Source organism: Arachis stenosperma, chromosome 9 (assembly GCF_014773155.1).
Source record: "Arachis stenosperma cultivar V10309 chromosome 9, arast.V10309.gnm1.PFL2, whole genome shotgun sequence".
Taxonomy (NCBI): domain Eukaryota; kingdom Viridiplantae; phylum Streptophyta; class Magnoliopsida; order Fabales; family Fabaceae; genus Arachis; species Arachis stenosperma.
The window spans coordinates 7,330,382-7,348,178 of NC_080385.1; the positions used below are offsets into that span (position 1 = coordinate 7,330,382).

Sequence of the window (17,797 nt, forward strand, 5' to 3'; positions counted from 1 at the left end):
TTCAAGTGCTGCTTGTTTTTTCTCTTCTCCAAGGTTTCTTTTTTCTATGCCACTGGTCGGACTGTTTTGTCGATTACTAATTTGTGGCAGATGACCCCTGAGCTTATTCCGGGCATATCATCTGGTGTCCACACAAATAGGTCGGCATTCTGGCACAGTATATGTATAAGTCTTGCTCGGTCTTCCCCTTCCAATGCTTCTCCTATGTATGTGTATTGTTTATCATCTGCTGTTAATGTTATTTGGTGAAGATTGTCCATTGGTCAAGGTCTTTCGCCAAGGTCTTCTCTCGGGTCGAGGTCAGCTAGTGTTGTGGCATCGGCTGAATTGTGTATTGCTTGGACCTGGGGCCGAGCTTCTTGTTTCGTTTGGATTTGCTTTAGACTAGCATTGTAGCACTGCCGGGCTTCTTGGTGATCAGCATACACTGTTGCTATTCTGTTTTTCTGCACTGGAAACTTAACGCACAGGTGTAATGTGGACACTACCGCTTTGAATATATTCAAGGCGGGTCTCCCAATTATAATATTATAAGGGTTATAACAGTCTACTATTAGGTATTGAATATCGATGGATTTCGACATAGGGATCTCTCCCATTGTGGTCGTTAGCCATATGTGCCCCATGATGGGGACCCTTTCTCCGGAGAACCCAATTAGCTCTCCCGATGAGGGTTGTATTAGTTTTTCTGATAACTTCATCTTTTTAAATGTAGAATAAAATAAAACATCAGCACTACTACCTGGGTCCAGCAGTGTTTTCCTTACCAACAGCTCTCCAGCCTGGATAGAGATCACTACTGGGTCGTCGAGGTTAGGGCTTGTCGATCTGAAGTCTGATTGACCAAAAGATATTGTGATATCTGGGCCTTCCTCCCTCTTTGGCTGCAATGCTTCCTCGATTGCCAGCATTGCCCTATAGCTCCGTTTCCTGGCCGAGCTTGTTTCGCCTCCACCTGCATATCCTCCTGATATGTGGTTGATGATTCCTCTTGGCGGATCTGGAGTTGTTTGTTTTTTTTGTTCTTATCTGTTACTGTTCATTTATGCTCGTTCTAGTCCGAGCTTATCCCTCTGGCTTTCTGACTTTCGACATATTTGTCTAAGAGCCCTTGGCGTGCCAGTCTTTCGAGCAAGTCTTTTGCCACGATACAGTCGTCCGTGGTATGGCCGAACTTCTGGTGGAAGGCGCAATGCTTGTTTCTATCCACGAAACTTTGGTCTCGGTAGTTTCCTGCTCGAGCTGGTGGCTTCACGATTTTGGCATTCAGAATCTCTTTGATGATATTTTCTCTTCTGGTGTTGAATCTGGTGTACGTATTGTGTTTCGATGCGGGCTTGAAAGGTTTCTTTGTGTCCTTGTTGCCTGGTGACCTGAGAGCTTTTTCCTCATCTCTTCGATGTGGCTGCTTATCCGTCTTTTGGGCCTCGTGGAGCTCCTCGATCTCCATTTGTCCTGCAGCTCTTTCTCGGAACTCTTCCAGTGTTTTTGGTTTTGTTATCGCAATAGTCTCCCGGAATTTGCCAGGTCTGAGGCCAGCTTTGAGAGCATGTAAGTGGACAGTCGGATCTAGGTCTTGGATCTCCATAGTGGCCTCGGCGAACCTGGTCATATAGTCCTTCAAGCCCTCGTGCTGTCCTTGCTTGATGGTGCCGAGATAATCTGATCCATGTACGTATATTCTCGACGCTGCAAAGTAGTCAATGAATGATCTGGCTAGATCTTCAAAGGAGGAGATCGAACCTGCAGACAGCTTAGAAAACCAGAGCAACGCAGCGCCGTCGAGGTAAGTAGAAAATTCTCGACATAGGACAGGCTCATTGTTAGCACCGTTGAAGAACATCATGGATTGGAATTTCTTCACATGGGCTCTGGGATCTCCGAATCCCTTGTATGGTTCAAGCGCGGAGGGCAGTGCAAAGTTTTTTGGCATCTAGTACTTTGTGATCTCCTCGGAGAAGGGGTTGTCGAGGGTGAGCTTTTTCTTCAGCAGAGTGATGTTTAAGGGATCTGTGTTCCCTTGAGCCAAGCTCTTGGAGCTCTCCCCATTGTTTTGCGTAGACAGCTCGACTATTCTCCGCACTTCCGCCTGAAGCTCGGCGATTTGGGCGAGGAGCTCAGCCTGTGTGAGTTGTGGACTTTCCTTGTCAGCCATGACCGAGGATTGAGAATCCTGCAAAATAGAGTAGAGGACTGAACAAAGAAAAAAATGGGGTTAGATGTATTCCGGCCCCACGGTGGGTGCCAAGTGATTCATCCGAGTACTGAGGTGGCCGAGTTTAAGCACTTTCGAGTGAGTCGTCAGCAGAGAGGAAGAGCTATACGTCGGCCAGGACCAAACACCGCGGCGGAAACACCTGCAAAAGATACCCCAACGCTCAAGTTAGTGATAATCTTAAGTGAGAGTGAATAAGTGAATATGAAAACTAGTAATGGAACCTGACTCTTGGCCGAGGATATTAGTTCGGCTTTATAGGAGTTGTTTTACCCGTTTACTATGGATAAGTCCTAGTTTGTAGATTGGTTATGATATTCTGTTTTGGTGATTAAGTTTGTTGAGCACGTTTCCTATTTCTCAAATAGATGAGGCCGAGTTTATCTGCTCGTGTGCCGAGTTTTTCGGGCGACCGAAGATAAGGGTGACGTATCATATACTATATGTGTTGTTCTTTTATACTTTCTCTAATACAAAATAATTATATATAGGTTAGCATCTTAAGCGGAATTAGATTCAAAGTAATTATAGCTATATATATATAACGATCATTCAAAATATTCTCCCGTCCAAATGGTAAATAATCTTTTATAATTCTTTGTTCACAATCAGCAGAATCAGATGTAAAGTTAAGGACCCAGCTTAACTAGAAACACCAATTTTTGTTCACTTTTGTGTTTCCATTTCATGCTCTTTACTCGCAGTTTCCCGGTCACTATCGTTCTGGTTAAAATGCTTATTAATTGTTTTCCAGAAAGTTACCTTTTAGGTCCTTGTTCACATAATGTAAATTTGACATTAACCCTATGATAAAAATAGTTCAATTAACAGATGATAAAGAAGGAGGGAACAAAAAAAAAGGAAAAGACCAATTCGTTAAACAATTATAAAATGGTAACGCATAAAATGAATAAATAAATAAAGTATTCAAAAAACCATAAGACTATCATGTATCAAAAAGTTAAGAACAAAAACATATATATGCGTGTGTTTTATAATACAGTTATTTATAATTTGATTATTTTCAAATAAAACTGAAATAATTTGGATTACGACGTATAAGAAAGTGTTCAATTCCTAACTTATTTATTCTTATTAGAACTAACATGAATTTGAAACTTGAATTTTGATGGCTTGAATTTGTGTATAATATTAGTTCTAATATCATATAGAAATTAAGTGGGCATAATTTAATTTTAAGAACCAATTCATGATGAGATAAAAATTGTTTAACACGTATAAAAAATTAATCAAATCTTAATTATATATAAGCACTTTTATCTCCCTACATATATATGGTGTTAGGGATAAAATATTTTTTTGAATTAGACTGATAGAACCATGTGCAAATAAAGGGGCTCACTCCAATTTTAATAGAATTCTGTTAATTTTTAGTTAAAATTAAAGTAACTGAGCTTAATTTTTATCCCTCAATAGCCAGCTCACTTTCAAAATGTTTTATATTAATTAACATAAAGAAAAAATATAGAATACTAATATATTATTTGTCAATTTATTGTCAATAATAATTAATATTAAAGACATTTTTACTAGAAGATACATGTATAAGGAGATATATTCACGAGACATATCTATAAAAATATTTTCATTAGATACCGTTATAAAAAAAGATACTTTTATTAGATACATTTACAAAAACAACTCTGCTACATTACCAACAGCATTTCTGCCAACATCTGCCAATTCTTATTTATAATTATATTTGATGAAAGTGTCTTTGTAGATGTGTCTAATAAAAATATCTTTTTTATAACTGTATTTAATAGAAGTGTCTTTATAAATATATTTTTTAGATGTGTCTCTTTATATATGTGTTTAAAATATAATAACTAATCATTGTTAGTAATAAGTTGGCAGATAATATATTGATACCCTATACTTTTTCTTAAAAAATACTTTTATTAAATATAGCTATAAGTAAAAGTTGGCAAAAATTAGTAGAATTCTTATTGGTCATGTAACGAAATTGTTAACATAATAACATGCAGTTGTATTGTGTGTGAGTTGGATTACAGTATAAAAGTAATAAATTATTGTATACTCACCAAAATATATAAATTTCAAGATATAAATAAGCTGTTGGTATCAATATGAGAAGTGATATATAGTAATAACAAGAATAAAATTCTATTTTGCTCCTTGAGTCTTGCACACTAGGTTTGGGATTTAAACTGGACTCGGAAATTGTGTACAAATTAATTAAATGGATAAACAAACTATCACGCAAAATGGAAACGAGCATCGGCACATATATACTACACACGGTATTGACACTGAAATAAGGAATGTAAAATAATATACCAAAGGTTGCATGAATTCCATTGTTAGAAGATTCGCAGAGTTAAAAAATAAAAATATATTCTGAATAGCATTAAGTTAAGCTATACCAACACGAGATAATATTCTTGTAATGTCTCTGTCACAATTTTGAAGGAATCCAATAAAATAGACATTTTTTTTTTGCTTTGGAATACGAGAACATGTGGTAATAAAGGTAATAGCTAGGAACAAGGCGAAGTTTCATACGTGGTAACATACTATTTGTGGTCCAAAACCTTTGAATTAAAAATTAAAAAAAAAATTTGAAGGTTCAACTCGATTTAAGAACTTATTGAAATGCCAGTTTCTCATGCTACAAGGAAAGCGGGGATTAGTAGCAGTTTTATTAAAGTTGGCCTGTTTGTTGGATTTTAAAATTCTACAGTTTGACCTATATAATTAAATAGACTTTATAAATATCCACGATTTTATTTAATAAACAAAAATAAATCGAGCCTAATTGGGTTTAATAATTAATATTTGACATGCATGCATAGCTCCTGTCCTTTTTCTTTTTCATTTCTCTTTTTTTTTTAATAATTAATATTTGGTTCTAAAATAGAGAAGTTATAAAATTATAACCAAAAGTTAAAGTGAAAAAAAAAAAAAGGGGTCAAAATCAAAAGTAACAAGATAATGGAGCACACTAATCTATCAAATATTTGTTTTTGAGTGTACACTACTAGTCTATCAAATTGAAATGGACTAATAGCACTAGCCTGCCTTGATTATGGAAATTGGCCGAGGCCCCAAGCCCAACAGAATATGCAGCAATTCACGATCCCCTCTAGTCAGCATGGCGTCTTCTACCTCTGGCCATTAACAGCAAGCTCAAGCTTTTGTTTCTTTCATTGTTATTCATATAGATAGGGCAGCATTTTTTGTTTTCTCTTTTCGGTTTTGCAGCAGCGTGTATGGAATAGTCTGTGATAAATATCACGAAAGTGAAATATCCGCAATTACGACAATCATAACCATGATCACATTTATAAATGCAGCTGCAATTTAAACCCTAATAGGATCCATCCAAACTAGCTGCTATCTTTAGAAATATAATTGGGAGACAAATAGAAAATAACAAATAGAAAGAGAGAATAGTATCTTTAGAAATATAAGTGAGAAGGACTGACACCAAAAAAAAAAAAAAAAAACTGGGAAGCACACTTTCTTTATATATATATAAAGAAAAAAGAAGATACAACCATAATACAATATTAGCTAGAATATTCAGTCCTAGGTTATTAATAAAAGGAATGTAATCAAAATATGTACCTTTAAACTGAAATTACTCATAAGAATTAATTGTAAATGGACTGCACATTGTACCCCAATTTGATCTCCGCGCTAAGAGAGTCTCCATCAAATTGAATGTGCAAAAATTGTTCAAGTTTTTTCCTGTTCATTTTTTGGTTTTAAAGAGGAAAATATTATTAGCATATCTTGGCTAAAGCATGCATAAATTAAATTAAACTTATTTGTTTAACACTCAGTTATAGTAACCAATTAATTAATTAATTAATTAAAAGATTACCTCAAGTTTTCTACTGATTCAACTTCCATTAAGCTATGCTTAAATTTCTTTGCTGGAGGAACTAGTTCTTCCCCTCCATCATCAGATTCGAACCCCTTTTCTTCATTTGGAGATGCAATGGCTTCTAACTCGAAAACTTGCCTGCTTCTCTTGAACCTGCACACTCTTGATTCCTTCTCCATATTTGTGTATATCCAACGGATGCCACACTCTTTTATCACCACTTCCTCCTTGTTTGGTAGCCGAGCAAAGAACTTAACTTCCAGATTTGCATTCTGGTCATCATCATCAATAATGGCCTTTCTTCCTCTGATTATTTCCATTATCTGCTTACAGCATTGTGAATCATACCATAATAACACATGATCTGACATAACATTCATCTGAAAGCCATGGTAAAAACTGCAGCCCCATCCTATTAAGGACGAACTTGCTATATGGGTCCTTTGACCCCAACTTGTTTCCAAGTAACATTCAAACCCAAACCTAATGTCAAGGTCACCAGTATTACATGGTGGTATTGGAGGAAGAGCCAAGTAGAAAATGAAACCAGAGAAATTGGAACTTAGTGGCACTTGAATGCTGATGGAATTTTGTGAAGATCCATTATGGAACAAGTCATCAAGTTTACTTCCTCTAATTGGCAAGAAATAACAAATCTTGCCAACGTTGGCGTTATCCTCACTAAGAAAGCCATCACCATCATCAACAACAGTGCATTCTTCAATTCTGTTTTCTGTTCTTGTTGCTGATAGTGATTTTGCCTTGATTTCCATCCTAGCAATGGCATCCTTCAAAATGGTATTGTATGACTCTTCATCCAACATCACGCAGTTTAGGAATATAAAAGTAGTACCATGCTGTTTTTTCAGTTGTTCTGTGGAACCTGACACTGTCCTCAAAGATTTGCAGTCCCAGACCTTGAAGTCATGAACGGAAGGTGGAAGCGCTGGTACATGTTGTAACCTTTCACAATGACAAAGTAAAACAGCCTTGAGCCGCGGAAGACTCTTAATGTTTTCTGGAAAGGAAGTGATGTTAGTGTTATGTAGGCCTATGAACAACAATGATGATAACAAAGAGATGTTGTCTGGGAGTTCAGTCAAACTTTGACATCCATCAAATTTCAATTCTTTTAGATAATGGAACATAGGGCTGGGTAGTATTCTGCGTAAGGTGGCCACTGAGTCACATTCTTGGTTATTAGGGTCTGAAAGCATGATTTGATTGGTGAACTTTTCAGGAAGATCCATGAGGAGATCGCTGATTGGAAAGGAGAAGTTCACAAGATGTTGAAGATGCACAATTGATGATGGTAGTTGTTTCAAGGCAGTTGACCTCAAATGCACATGAATATCAGAATGATCTTTTGAAATTGGGATTGAGAATTCTTCCAGATTTGGGCAGCCATAGGCAACAACTTTTTCAAGGGAAGTTGAACAGTTGTTGCTGCTTAGGCTCTTAAGTTCCTTGCATCCATACACAGCTAAAAATCCAAGTTTTGGAAGGGAGAAAATAGAAGGATGAACATGAGGTAAGCTTTCACATTGATTTAGCCATATTGCTTTGAGATTTGGGGCACCTGAAAAATCTGGACACTCTATCATTCGCTTCGAACCACTGAGATAAACTTCCTCCAAACTCGGTAAACTCTGCAATGGATTAAGCGGGTAGATTAGGAATCCTTAGTTGTGGTTACTTACCAGTATATATGGCTAAAGAAGCTGCTGCAATGCATGTTGCTATATGAAATTTGAGAAACAGCAATTTTCGTAACAAAGAAAGTGTAGTATTTTTATTAAAATTTTATCAGTATTTAATTAATAAAAAAAATTATATTATTAAATATAATTTTATACTATTAAAAATAATAATAATAATTAATTGATAGTTATATATTATAAAATTTATTATCTTCTAACATTTCTCTTTAATAATTAAGGTCGATAAATATACACAATAAGTTCATAAGTTTTTTTTGTTATTAGTCTAATATAAGTTTCATTATTTTGATAGTTAATTATTTAATTAAAAAAATATGTGATTTAATATATATATATATAAATATAAAAAATATTATGTAAATATAAAAAATTAATTATATAGTTATATATAAATAAATATTATTTAATTTATATTTTAATATATATTTTATTAGATTAAGTGAGTAACTAAACTTTTATATATATGTGATATGATTATATAAATATACTCATGCATATTATCTAATTTAATAATTATTTTTTAGTACGCATGTAACTATATTAAAAAGCCCCTGTGATTTTATGTCTCATCTCAATTACTAGATCGACGACAACTGATGTGCGTGCACAATTTAAAACAATGATTAAGACAATAGAACGAAATATTAAAAACAAGCAAACCTAAATTCCTAACTTCTTAAATAAATATGAAGAGATTATGTCATTTAAATTATAATTTTTTAGCAGCTATAATCAGTGTATAAATATAGATGTTAGGTAAAAAATTATAAATGTACATTTAAGTTAAATAAAATAATTTTAACTCATTATCACCATATTATTACTGTAACAAAAAATTAGGATCAGCAGTTTTTTTTATTAATTTTGGCCAACATTTTATTTTATCGGCACAAGCATTGAATTATCTTTAATATTGATTTATATATACAAATTTTAATAAATATAAATGTAAATTATATTAATTTATATATGTAAAATATAATAAATATAAGTATAAATTATGTATTTATTTCATATTAATAATATTTATTAATTTTATAATATTATTGAAAATTAAGGGTAACAAGTAGAGAAGTCTGTCTTATTTTGTTCTATTCCGTCAAAAACCTATCTTTTGACGGATTGGCCCATTTTGTCCCGCCTAGAGAGACGATCTTAAAATTTCATCCCGTCCTATCTAGCTGTGGACTGGTAGGTTAAGTCCACCAATGTTATCTTTTTTTTATTATATATTAATTATTAAATAATGTATATAATTTCATAATTATTTTAATAAATTTATAATTTCTAAAATCATAAAAAAATTATAATTTTTATATTCACAAACATTAAAATTTTTGTAATTATAGATATCTAATAAACATAATTATCAACCGAGTTTTCATCCAAAACATAATTATAAATATTGTCTTCAAAGCAAAATAAACATAATTCAAAACATTCAATTTTTATCTTTATTCTATTATAAGTTGGATTGAAAAAAGTTGTGTTTTGACAAAAAAAATTACAAAAATATTTCTTTGCCAAAAAAATACTAAGTCCAACAGAAAATCCGTTCCACTCCGCCCTGCCAAATATTCGCAGTTTAAACAATACGAATTAAACAGATTTTGGCTATTTAACGATTTCAATTTTTTAATTCGACCTACTTTTTTTTGGCAGGTTACACGAATTGCCCTATAAGTTTAAACCGATTTGCCACCCCTATTAAAAACATAATATTACAACCTTAAAATGAACGAATTTTTTTTTAATATTACAATCATAATATTACGGTATTTAAAAAAAATCCAAATAAAATGCCATAACTTTTATAAAAGTGTACCTATTATAGTTATAAGAAGAATTGGAACCGACTAGAGCTGGTCAAACTCGACGAAATTGGTCAAAATAAACCGATTCAACGGAATGTAGAAGTGAAAACTTTAAAATTGATGAAGATGAAATTTGAATTCAAAGTCTCTTTGTTACTACAAACTCTCTTTATTATTAGATTACGTTGTTTTTTATTATTTTAAATTATTATTAATTATATAATAAAAATATGTAATAATTTTATTAGATATTATTTTATATTTATTTATATTTAAATTAATTATATTTTTATTATATATAATTATTAATATGAATATAAATATTATTAAATATGTATAAATAAAAATATTATATATTTTTATTAGTTATAATATAATTATTTTTTTATAATTATATAATATTTATTAATATTATTTTTTAATAAATATATATATATAATAATATAATAAATATAAATTAATTAGATAGTTATTAAAATTAAAAAAAAAATTATTTTAATATAAAAATAAAATTACAAAAATTATTATTTAAAATACTAGAATTTTATATAATTATTTAATAATAAATTAATTATAATTTATTAATTATAATTTGTTGATTTTTGTTTGTTTTTAAAATATTAATAAAGATATATATTTTAAATTTTAATTTTAAATTTATTATTATTTTATATTTTTTATTTATATGATACGAAATCGATCGGTTCAATTAATAATTTACTAACTAAACTAATAAACTAATAGTTTGATCGGTTAAATTTATTTTCTACAAAATAAAACCAATACAAACACACACTATCCTCTTTAGTCCTTAAGCACGTAGGCCCTTAGAATTTACCAAAAAAAGAGACCATTTATATGAAGAATATGACTAACCTGTGGGCCATCCCAAAGCTTTTCAACGTTACTGTATGGCATGGAGAGTTCAACAAGTTTGTTAGGCCAAGAAGTAGTTGATAGAGATTTTAATGGGCATCTGTCCCATTGAATGTATCTCAAGTTATTAGGCAATTCCAGATTTGTTGGAAGACTTAATGTATAATCAACTCTTTTTCTCCCATAATCAATGCTGCTGCTAGCAAAAGCAAGTAATCTTAGTTTTGGCATCTTTCTAAATGCACCGGAACTAATACATATTTCTGTCCGCTGAGTCATATCCAAGTATATGGTTTCAATCGTAGCGGACCCCTGAAAAATATACACAATAATGTAAGCAAGTTAAATTTTCTATACAAAAACATGTACTGTTTTAACTTAGAAAATGTTGGAGTTTCGTTCTCTTACTTTATCATTCTCTAATATATCGCAAACTTCATCTGGGTGCCACACTCTGCTACGCTTTCCAGGGTTCTTGAGAGATTCTTCACATACAATTTTGTGACCCATTTCCTGTATCAAATCATGCATTTGTATGCTTTTATTGGTAGCTATTGATATAAGAGCCTTGTCTAAAAGGTTTCTTATTCCAATATCTGCAAAGAAGCCACACTCATTCAATATTCTTATCACTTTTTCTTTCTCTTCTCCTTTAAAAAAGCATGCAATATCCAGAAATATATCCTTTTCTGTATCATCTAGTTCATTGAAACTCAACCTCAACACCTTTTGAATATCTGCATTAGGAATCCTTTTTAGTTTTGTCAGTGCATTGTCCCATTCCTTTTCACTTCTCGAATGAAGAAAAGATCCCAAAACTTTCAAAGCTAAAGGATTTCCTCTGGCATAAGCAAGTGCCCTTTTTGATAGCTCCCAGTATTCATTTTCAGGAGGATGGGTTCTATTGAAGGCATTCAAGCTAAACAGTTTGAGAGAGTTTTCATCATTCATTTCTGTGACTTCATGGATATGATCAACCGATCTACTCAGAAGAACATGCTTATCTCTGGTGGTAACAATAACTTTGCTACCAACTCCAAGATAATCTTGTCCCACTCCAAGCAAATTTTCTAGAAGTTCAGAAGTATTCACATCATCTAGCACAATGAAAACTTTCTTACGCCTCAATCTGCGGATTATAGCAGAAGACACAATCTTTGGAGTGCTAATATGAACATGTTCGTGCAGCAACTCAGAAAGAAGTCTATTGAAAATGTAGTTGAGGCCATGCCTTGAAGATTCTTCTCTTACATTGGCCAAGAAACAACTACCTTCGTACTTGGGAGAGAACTCTTGAAAAATGGCAGCCGCAATAGTTGTTTTTCCTATGCCGCCCATGCCCCAAATTCCAATGGTTCGAACATCCTGTGAGTTGATCAAAACAGATTCAATGCATGCATAATTTTGGTCATGTATAAAAGGGCTCCTGAGTTCATTTGTGTATTTCTGATCCAATTTTCGGACAATCATTTGGACTATGCCTTCAATGAGGTCAGATTCAGTCCTGTGTAATTTAACCCAAAAAAATTAAAATGTATACACACCAAAGAAGAAGAGATTGAACAAATGGCAATAAAACCAATTAATCTATATTTTATGATTTTTTTTTTTATGATTTTTGAAGATCTATATTCTAATCTTCCAATTCCTGTTGCTAACTATTTCATTTTTAGTCTAACAATTCTTATTTATTTTTGAATTTTTTAAATAAAATATATTATAAAAATTAATCTTAAAAACATTTTATATTAATTTAAAAAATTCAGTGTTATTTAAATTGATATTAGTTAAAATTATTCATTTTTAGTCTATTAATTTAAATAATTTAATTATTTTCTCAAATCTTTTAATTTATTTATTAATTTAATTTTATTCATAGTTTTTATTTTTATTATTAATCCATATTTTTAAAACACGCTTTTTTAACTTTAACTAAATAAACAACTTAAAAAAAAAGTTGTTTTTTACCTCTTTATACGAGTGACGATAGAATTAAGGTTAAGATATCATTCCATGATTTGAGTAATGGGAGGGGTGAGATATATAAGGTGCAATATGAAAATAAAAAATATATATAAGTAAACAATTTTTAATCAGTTAATTTTAAATAATTATAATTATTAATTATTAATTTTATATTTTTAAAAAATAAAATTTAAATAATTACTAATTAATGATAATTAATTGATATAAAATATAATTCAAAAATAATTGTTAATTTATTGTTAGTTAAATTTTTGTTAATTATTTAACAGAATTAAATAAAAATTAGTTAAAGAGTAATTTGCTTGTAAGCCATTAGAAAATTTAGCAATTGAGCCAACAATTTAGTTAATTGAGTCTTGTATACCTTACATTTGAACTTGGAATCTAATTCAACTTATATACTCCTCCCCTTAAATGAAAACAAAAAGTTATTCATAGAATAGCTCTGCATCAATGGTATAATTTTGGAGGAAAATATTAAATTGGGATTCGAAAAATTTTGGCTAATAAAATAATATTTGATCTGTTGTTGGCAAAAAAATCTGTAAAAGATTTTAAAATTTAACAAAAATGATCAATGTTAAATTGAGTTACTTGAAATTAAAATTTATAAAGTAGCGTTTGAAAGGAAGACAAAAATCAAAAGATGGAGACTTAGATAGTATTTATTTTGAGGTATTGAGACAGAGACTAGGAGACTGAGATTCAGTATCATATTTGTTGGTTTAGAGACTGGTATTAAAATTTCTAACTCTGTTTCAGTACCTCTAAAAAGTAGGACACAAGGAACTAAAATTTTTAGAGATAGATATTGAAACTTTAATAACATTTTATACATACCTAAAATATCTTCAATTTAATTAATTAATTCTAATTTTATCCTTTGTACAAATTAAATTAGAGTTTCATTCTTATTTCGATTTCTGTCTCCCACTTTGCACCAAATAGAATACTGAGATTTATTTCAATCTCTGTCTCTTAGTCTCTGTCTCTCAGTCTTAGTCTTTCCGTTTCTATCTTTTCACCAAACGCTACCTTAGAGACAAAAACAGAAGTTGTGCATATATATATATATATATATATATATATATATATATATATATATATATATATATATATATATTTTACAACCAAAATGTGTCACATACATGTCATTTTCTCATTGCAATTGGAATCAAATCTTTCGCTTCAAAATTAAGGAATTTTTCTCTCCTTTTACAACCAAAATGTGCCATATGTCACTCTCTCATTGTAATTGATATTAAATATTTTCCTCTAAAATTAAAGAATTCTTCCCTCATCCTCACTAATCTTACAACCAAAATATGTCATATGTCACTCTTTCATTGCAATTGAAATCAAATCTTTCCCTAAAAAATTAAAGGGTTCTCTCCTCCTCCCTCTTCCTTTCTATATTTTTCTTATTCCTTCAACAACTCTATCTATTTTACATGTCATTATCAATATCAATTACTAAATATTAATTACTAATTTGACAATCAAAATATACAACATGACATTCTTTAATTGTATTAAAATTAAAATTAAAAATATTAAAATTAAAATTAAAATATACTTAATTATGTATCATATTTTACTATCTAATTTAATAATTAAATATGTCATATGACACTCTCTTATTAAAATTGAGAGAAAAATATTTTTTTAATTAAAATTAATAAACTTCTTTCCTAAATTCTCTCATATACTTCTTTCTATTTTTCTATTTCTCTCTACCATTTTTACTCTATATATAATTTATATTTTATATTAATAATTTGACAAATCAAAATATGTTATTCAATATTTTTTACAAGCAATTAAAATATTTTTTCAAAAATTAATAAATTCTCACTTTCATTTTCATTCTTCATTTTTATCTTTCTCTCTCTTTTCTCTCATTCTCTATTTTTTCTATCTTTCTATTCTACAGAAAATAAAATTAACAAAATAATATATTTTAAATAAAAATATTATTATTATATACATATTTTTTTTAGTTTTTTATTTAATTTTAAATTTTTTATCGCTTATCTTCCTAATCTATATTTTCATTTTTCTTCTTTCAGATATTTATTACATATAATTTGGAGAGAATACTAATGTTATAATTAAAAGTTAAAATCAAGATTCAATTGTTTAAAAAAATTTGAGTTAATTTTATAACTATCAGTATAATTTTTTTATACTAATATCTAATTATATTTTTATATATATGGAGAGAAAAAATATTATTTTTAAATAGTAAGTATAAAAATTAATTATTTCAATTTGTGCAATAAATTTAATACCTAATTAAATATAAATGTATACACATTAAATTATTTTAAATTTTAGATAACAAATATTAAAATTAATTATTAATAAAAAATTAGATTTTTTATATAAAAATAATAACTAAAAATTTTATTATTTGATTTTTTATATATAGATATTTAATTTTTTTAATTAAAAATTTTTGTCAATTTATGCTTTTTTTTATACAAATTATTTAATTTTATAAATTTTTTATATAATATATAATCTATACTATCAAAATAAAATAGATTATAATTTAAAAAATTTATATTTTCGTAATGTATAAAAATACTAGTCTTATATTTGCTGTGCATGTGCGGCGTGCTTAAGTTTATGACAACGCTAATTAAAAATATTATAGGCCATGTGTAGAAGACAGGCAGGGTTGAGGGTTGGACAAAAATATTATTATAACTCTATTTTAATGGTGGGAATAATACATGGAACTTCTTAATCTTAATTATTAAAGAGTATATAATTATATATTATTGATGTTTAAATTTGTGCTGGTAAGTAGATAACAATTATAAAGATGGTAGTAATTATATATTATTAAATTGTTTGGTGTGTTAGCAAGTAGCTTGTTAAAACATGCATGTAGATAACAATTATAAAGATGGAATATGTTGGCATATAAAGACTGGACATTAATTTTATTAGAATATATTTAAAATATTATATATTAATATATAATAATATATAATATCTTAAATGTATCAAATGCTATTGCTATTATGTTATCAATCAGCATATATAACGAAGAGTGTTAATTTATAAATCAGAATATAATTCAATTTAATTATAATGATAAAACTAATATAATATCAGACTAAATAAATTTAAATATATTCTAATATATTTATTTGATTTTTTATGAATAAATACAAAAAATTAATTAGCTATTTTAGTTAATTTTTAAAATAAATATTCTTTTCGATTTTTGATTATTTACTCAAAATATAAAACGTTTTTTTGCGATTCAAAAATGTTTAATTATTAATTAAAATTTAGAATTTAAAATTTAAATAAAAAATAATTTAAAAATACTGATGATATCAACTCTAAAAAGTTAGCTGCTTAATTTAACTCTACGTTAGACATAAATTAAAATAAAGAGGAGTATTAGAAAATTAGTAGGCTTTGTAATTTGTAACTATTAATTAATTATTATTAGTATTTTTAATAGTATAAAATTATATTTAATAATATAAAAGAAAAGTCTAGGGACAGCAACTTTTGTGTTTTGTGGCCAACATTTAAGCATTATAAGAAAAGTGAGTGATCTCCCACTATTGGATATAATCTCACACCATTAAAAATACTGTTGATGCTCAATTGATGGTTATAAAACACAAAAGTTGCTGCCTCTAACATTCTTCTATACAATTATTCACTTTTCTTTTACTCATTAAGTACCGGCCAAATTTTAATAAAAATGTTAGTTTCGTATAGACTTTCTCCAATAAAAAAAGCACCCTAACAACAAAAGCACCTTAATTAGTAAAGAAAAGTATAGGTAACTAATAACATTCTTGAATAATGTGTGAACAATGTGAATTAATAGGGTTAAAAGAGTAAATTTAATGAGTAGTATTAAATTAAGGTGTAGTATACTTATATTTAATTGGTGGTTGTTCATGTTGTTCAAGATTATCTTTATTCTCCTAGCACTCCCCAATTAGTAATTACCGTGAATTTATTTTACCTGCTATGGTGATGATTATATTCGAAGCCGGAGATATTGGCTGCATGGAAGAGTGCCTTCCTCCATTGGCGCACAAGGCGATAATCCAAATTTCTGTCATACTCTGCGAACACACTGTAGTAGCTTCCCGTCTGCTTCCGAACATGCGTGGGTTCAATCCTGTAGAACACAGGAATAATATGGTGGTGTCCCTTTTCCACCATGTTTGTGAGTTCTATGATCTCAGCAAGCTCCCGCAAGCACCACTTTGAAGACGCATAGTGCTCTGAGAAGATGACCAGATACACCGACGAGTCTCTTATGGCTTGCACCAGTTCTTCCCAGATCTCACCACCTTTCTCAATTCTATAATCTATGAATGTTTCGATCTGGTTTCTGCATAGAGCGGAATGAAGGTGGCTGGTGAAGCCGTTACGAGTGTCTTTACCGTTGAAGCTGATAAAAACATCGTACTTAGTGAGAGGTGGAGGTGTAGGAGGAGAATAAACATCAGAAAAGGCCATTCTTCTTTTTGTTTTCGTGTTGGTTTTTGTTTATGTCTGGTTCGGTGTGGTTTGGTTGTTGTAGCTAGTAGCAGAAACCCTCTTGGTTTCATGTATATATATAATACATGATATGGTTTGGCGCCTTAATGAAGTGATGGCCATGCATATACTTACTAAGTGGAACACTATATTGTCGTTAATTAACAACTACAAATTTACATTATTAATAATTAAGAACTAACCGAGGGTCATTAAAATTTATCATTTTTTACTATCACTTTTAGTTATTAATCTAAAAAAAATGCTAAAAGATTAATGTTTAAAAATATGAAATAAATTATGTTGTTGGATTACTAACTATTGATTAAAATTAATAAATTCTGATAATTATCTATTATATCTCTCATTAATTAAATATTTTATCTAATCCCATATACAAATATGAATTGGAAACAAATTAAGTATTATGTCTTGGGATATGCTATAGTTAAAAGAAAAAAATATAAAGAGATTTTTTTTTTGATAAATAATTAGATACCTATCTAAGAGAATGTGTGATTTATTTTTATTAATTTTTTAAAGTTGATTATATATTTCTCTTCATTTTTTTTCACACAATTTTTTTTATCATCACAAATTGTTCTCGTATATATCATTATATATAATTATATATATTATTTAGCTCATTTTTAATATATATTTTATATTTTAATATATATTCTTTATAAATCGTTGATTGTTAATATATATATATAGCATAGTTGATTAGAATTCTATTATATATATACTAATTAATCATCAATATTGATTCTAGAGTGATTAA

General features: G+C 29.3%; 3 protein-coding genes across 3 annotated transcripts; all 3 read right to left on the reverse strand.

Annotated features, from left to right (window-relative positions):
• Positions 1-263: 263 nt before the first annotated feature.
• LOC130948966 (uncharacterized) lies at positions 264-1,933 on the reverse strand. The gene is made up of 2 exons (XM_057877815.1): positions 1,087-1,933; positions 264-1,000 (listed from the first exon to the last, which is right to left on the reverse strand). Exons 1-2 carry the CDS (start codon positions 1,931-1,933, stop codon positions 264-266), a joined length of 1,584 nt encoding a protein of 527 aa, XP_057733798.1.
• Positions 1,934-5,216: 3,283 nt separating this feature from the next.
• On the reverse strand, positions 5,217-6,516 carry LOC130947621 (uncharacterized). Its single transcript, XM_057876332.1, has 3 exons — positions 6,087-6,516; positions 5,828-5,950; positions 5,217-5,479 (listed from the first exon to the last, which is right to left on the reverse strand). Exons 1-2 carry the CDS (start codon positions 6,467-6,469, stop codon positions 5,854-5,856), a joined length of 480 nt encoding a protein of 159 aa, XP_057732315.1. The 5' UTR covers positions 6,470-6,516; the 3' UTR covers positions 5,217-5,479; positions 5,828-5,853.
• A 3-nt stretch (positions 6,517-6,519) lies between these two features.
• On the reverse strand, positions 6,520-17,031 carry LOC130948968 (disease resistance protein RPV1-like). Its single transcript, XM_057877817.1, has 5 exons — positions 16,490-17,031; positions 10,909-12,004; positions 10,501-10,812; positions 6,637-7,738; positions 6,520-6,572 (listed from the first exon to the last, which is right to left on the reverse strand). Exons 1-5 carry the CDS (start codon positions 16,990-16,992, stop codon positions 6,520-6,522), a joined length of 3,066 nt encoding a protein of 1,021 aa, XP_057733800.1. The 5' UTR covers positions 16,993-17,031.
• Positions 17,032-17,797: the final 766 nt, after the last annotated feature.

Excerpts from the sequence above, each read along its gene's own strand:
- LOC130948968 (XM_057877817.1), bottom strand. The coding sequence starts at position 16,992 with ATGGCCTTTTCTGATGTTTATTCTCCTCCTACACCTCCACCTCTCACT. Across the intron at positions 12,005-16,489 it reads TATAATCATCACCATAGCAG|GACTGAATCTGACCTCATTG; the intron begins GTAAAATAAATT and ends TAAATTACACAG. Across the intron at positions 7,739-10,500 it reads AGCTTTGGGATGGCCCACAG|AGTTTACCGAGTTTGGAGGA; the intron begins GTTAGTCATATT and ends AATCCATTGCAG.
- LOC130948966 (XM_057877815.1), bottom strand. The coding sequence starts at position 1,933 with ATGCCAAAAAACTTTGCACTGCCCTCCGCGCTTGAACCATACAAGGGA. Across the intron at positions 1,001-1,086 it reads CTTAGACAAATATGTCGAAA|ATCCGCCAAGAGGAATCATC; the intron begins GTCAGAAAGCCA and ends AAACAACTCCAG.
- LOC130947621 (XM_057876332.1), bottom strand. The coding sequence starts at position 6,469 with ATGAATGTTATGTCAGATCATGTGTTATTATGGTATGATTCACAATGC. Across the intron at positions 5,951-6,086 it reads GAATCAGTAGAAAACTTGAG|GAAAAAACTTGAACAATTTT; the intron begins GTAATCTTTTAA and ends AAAAATGAACAG.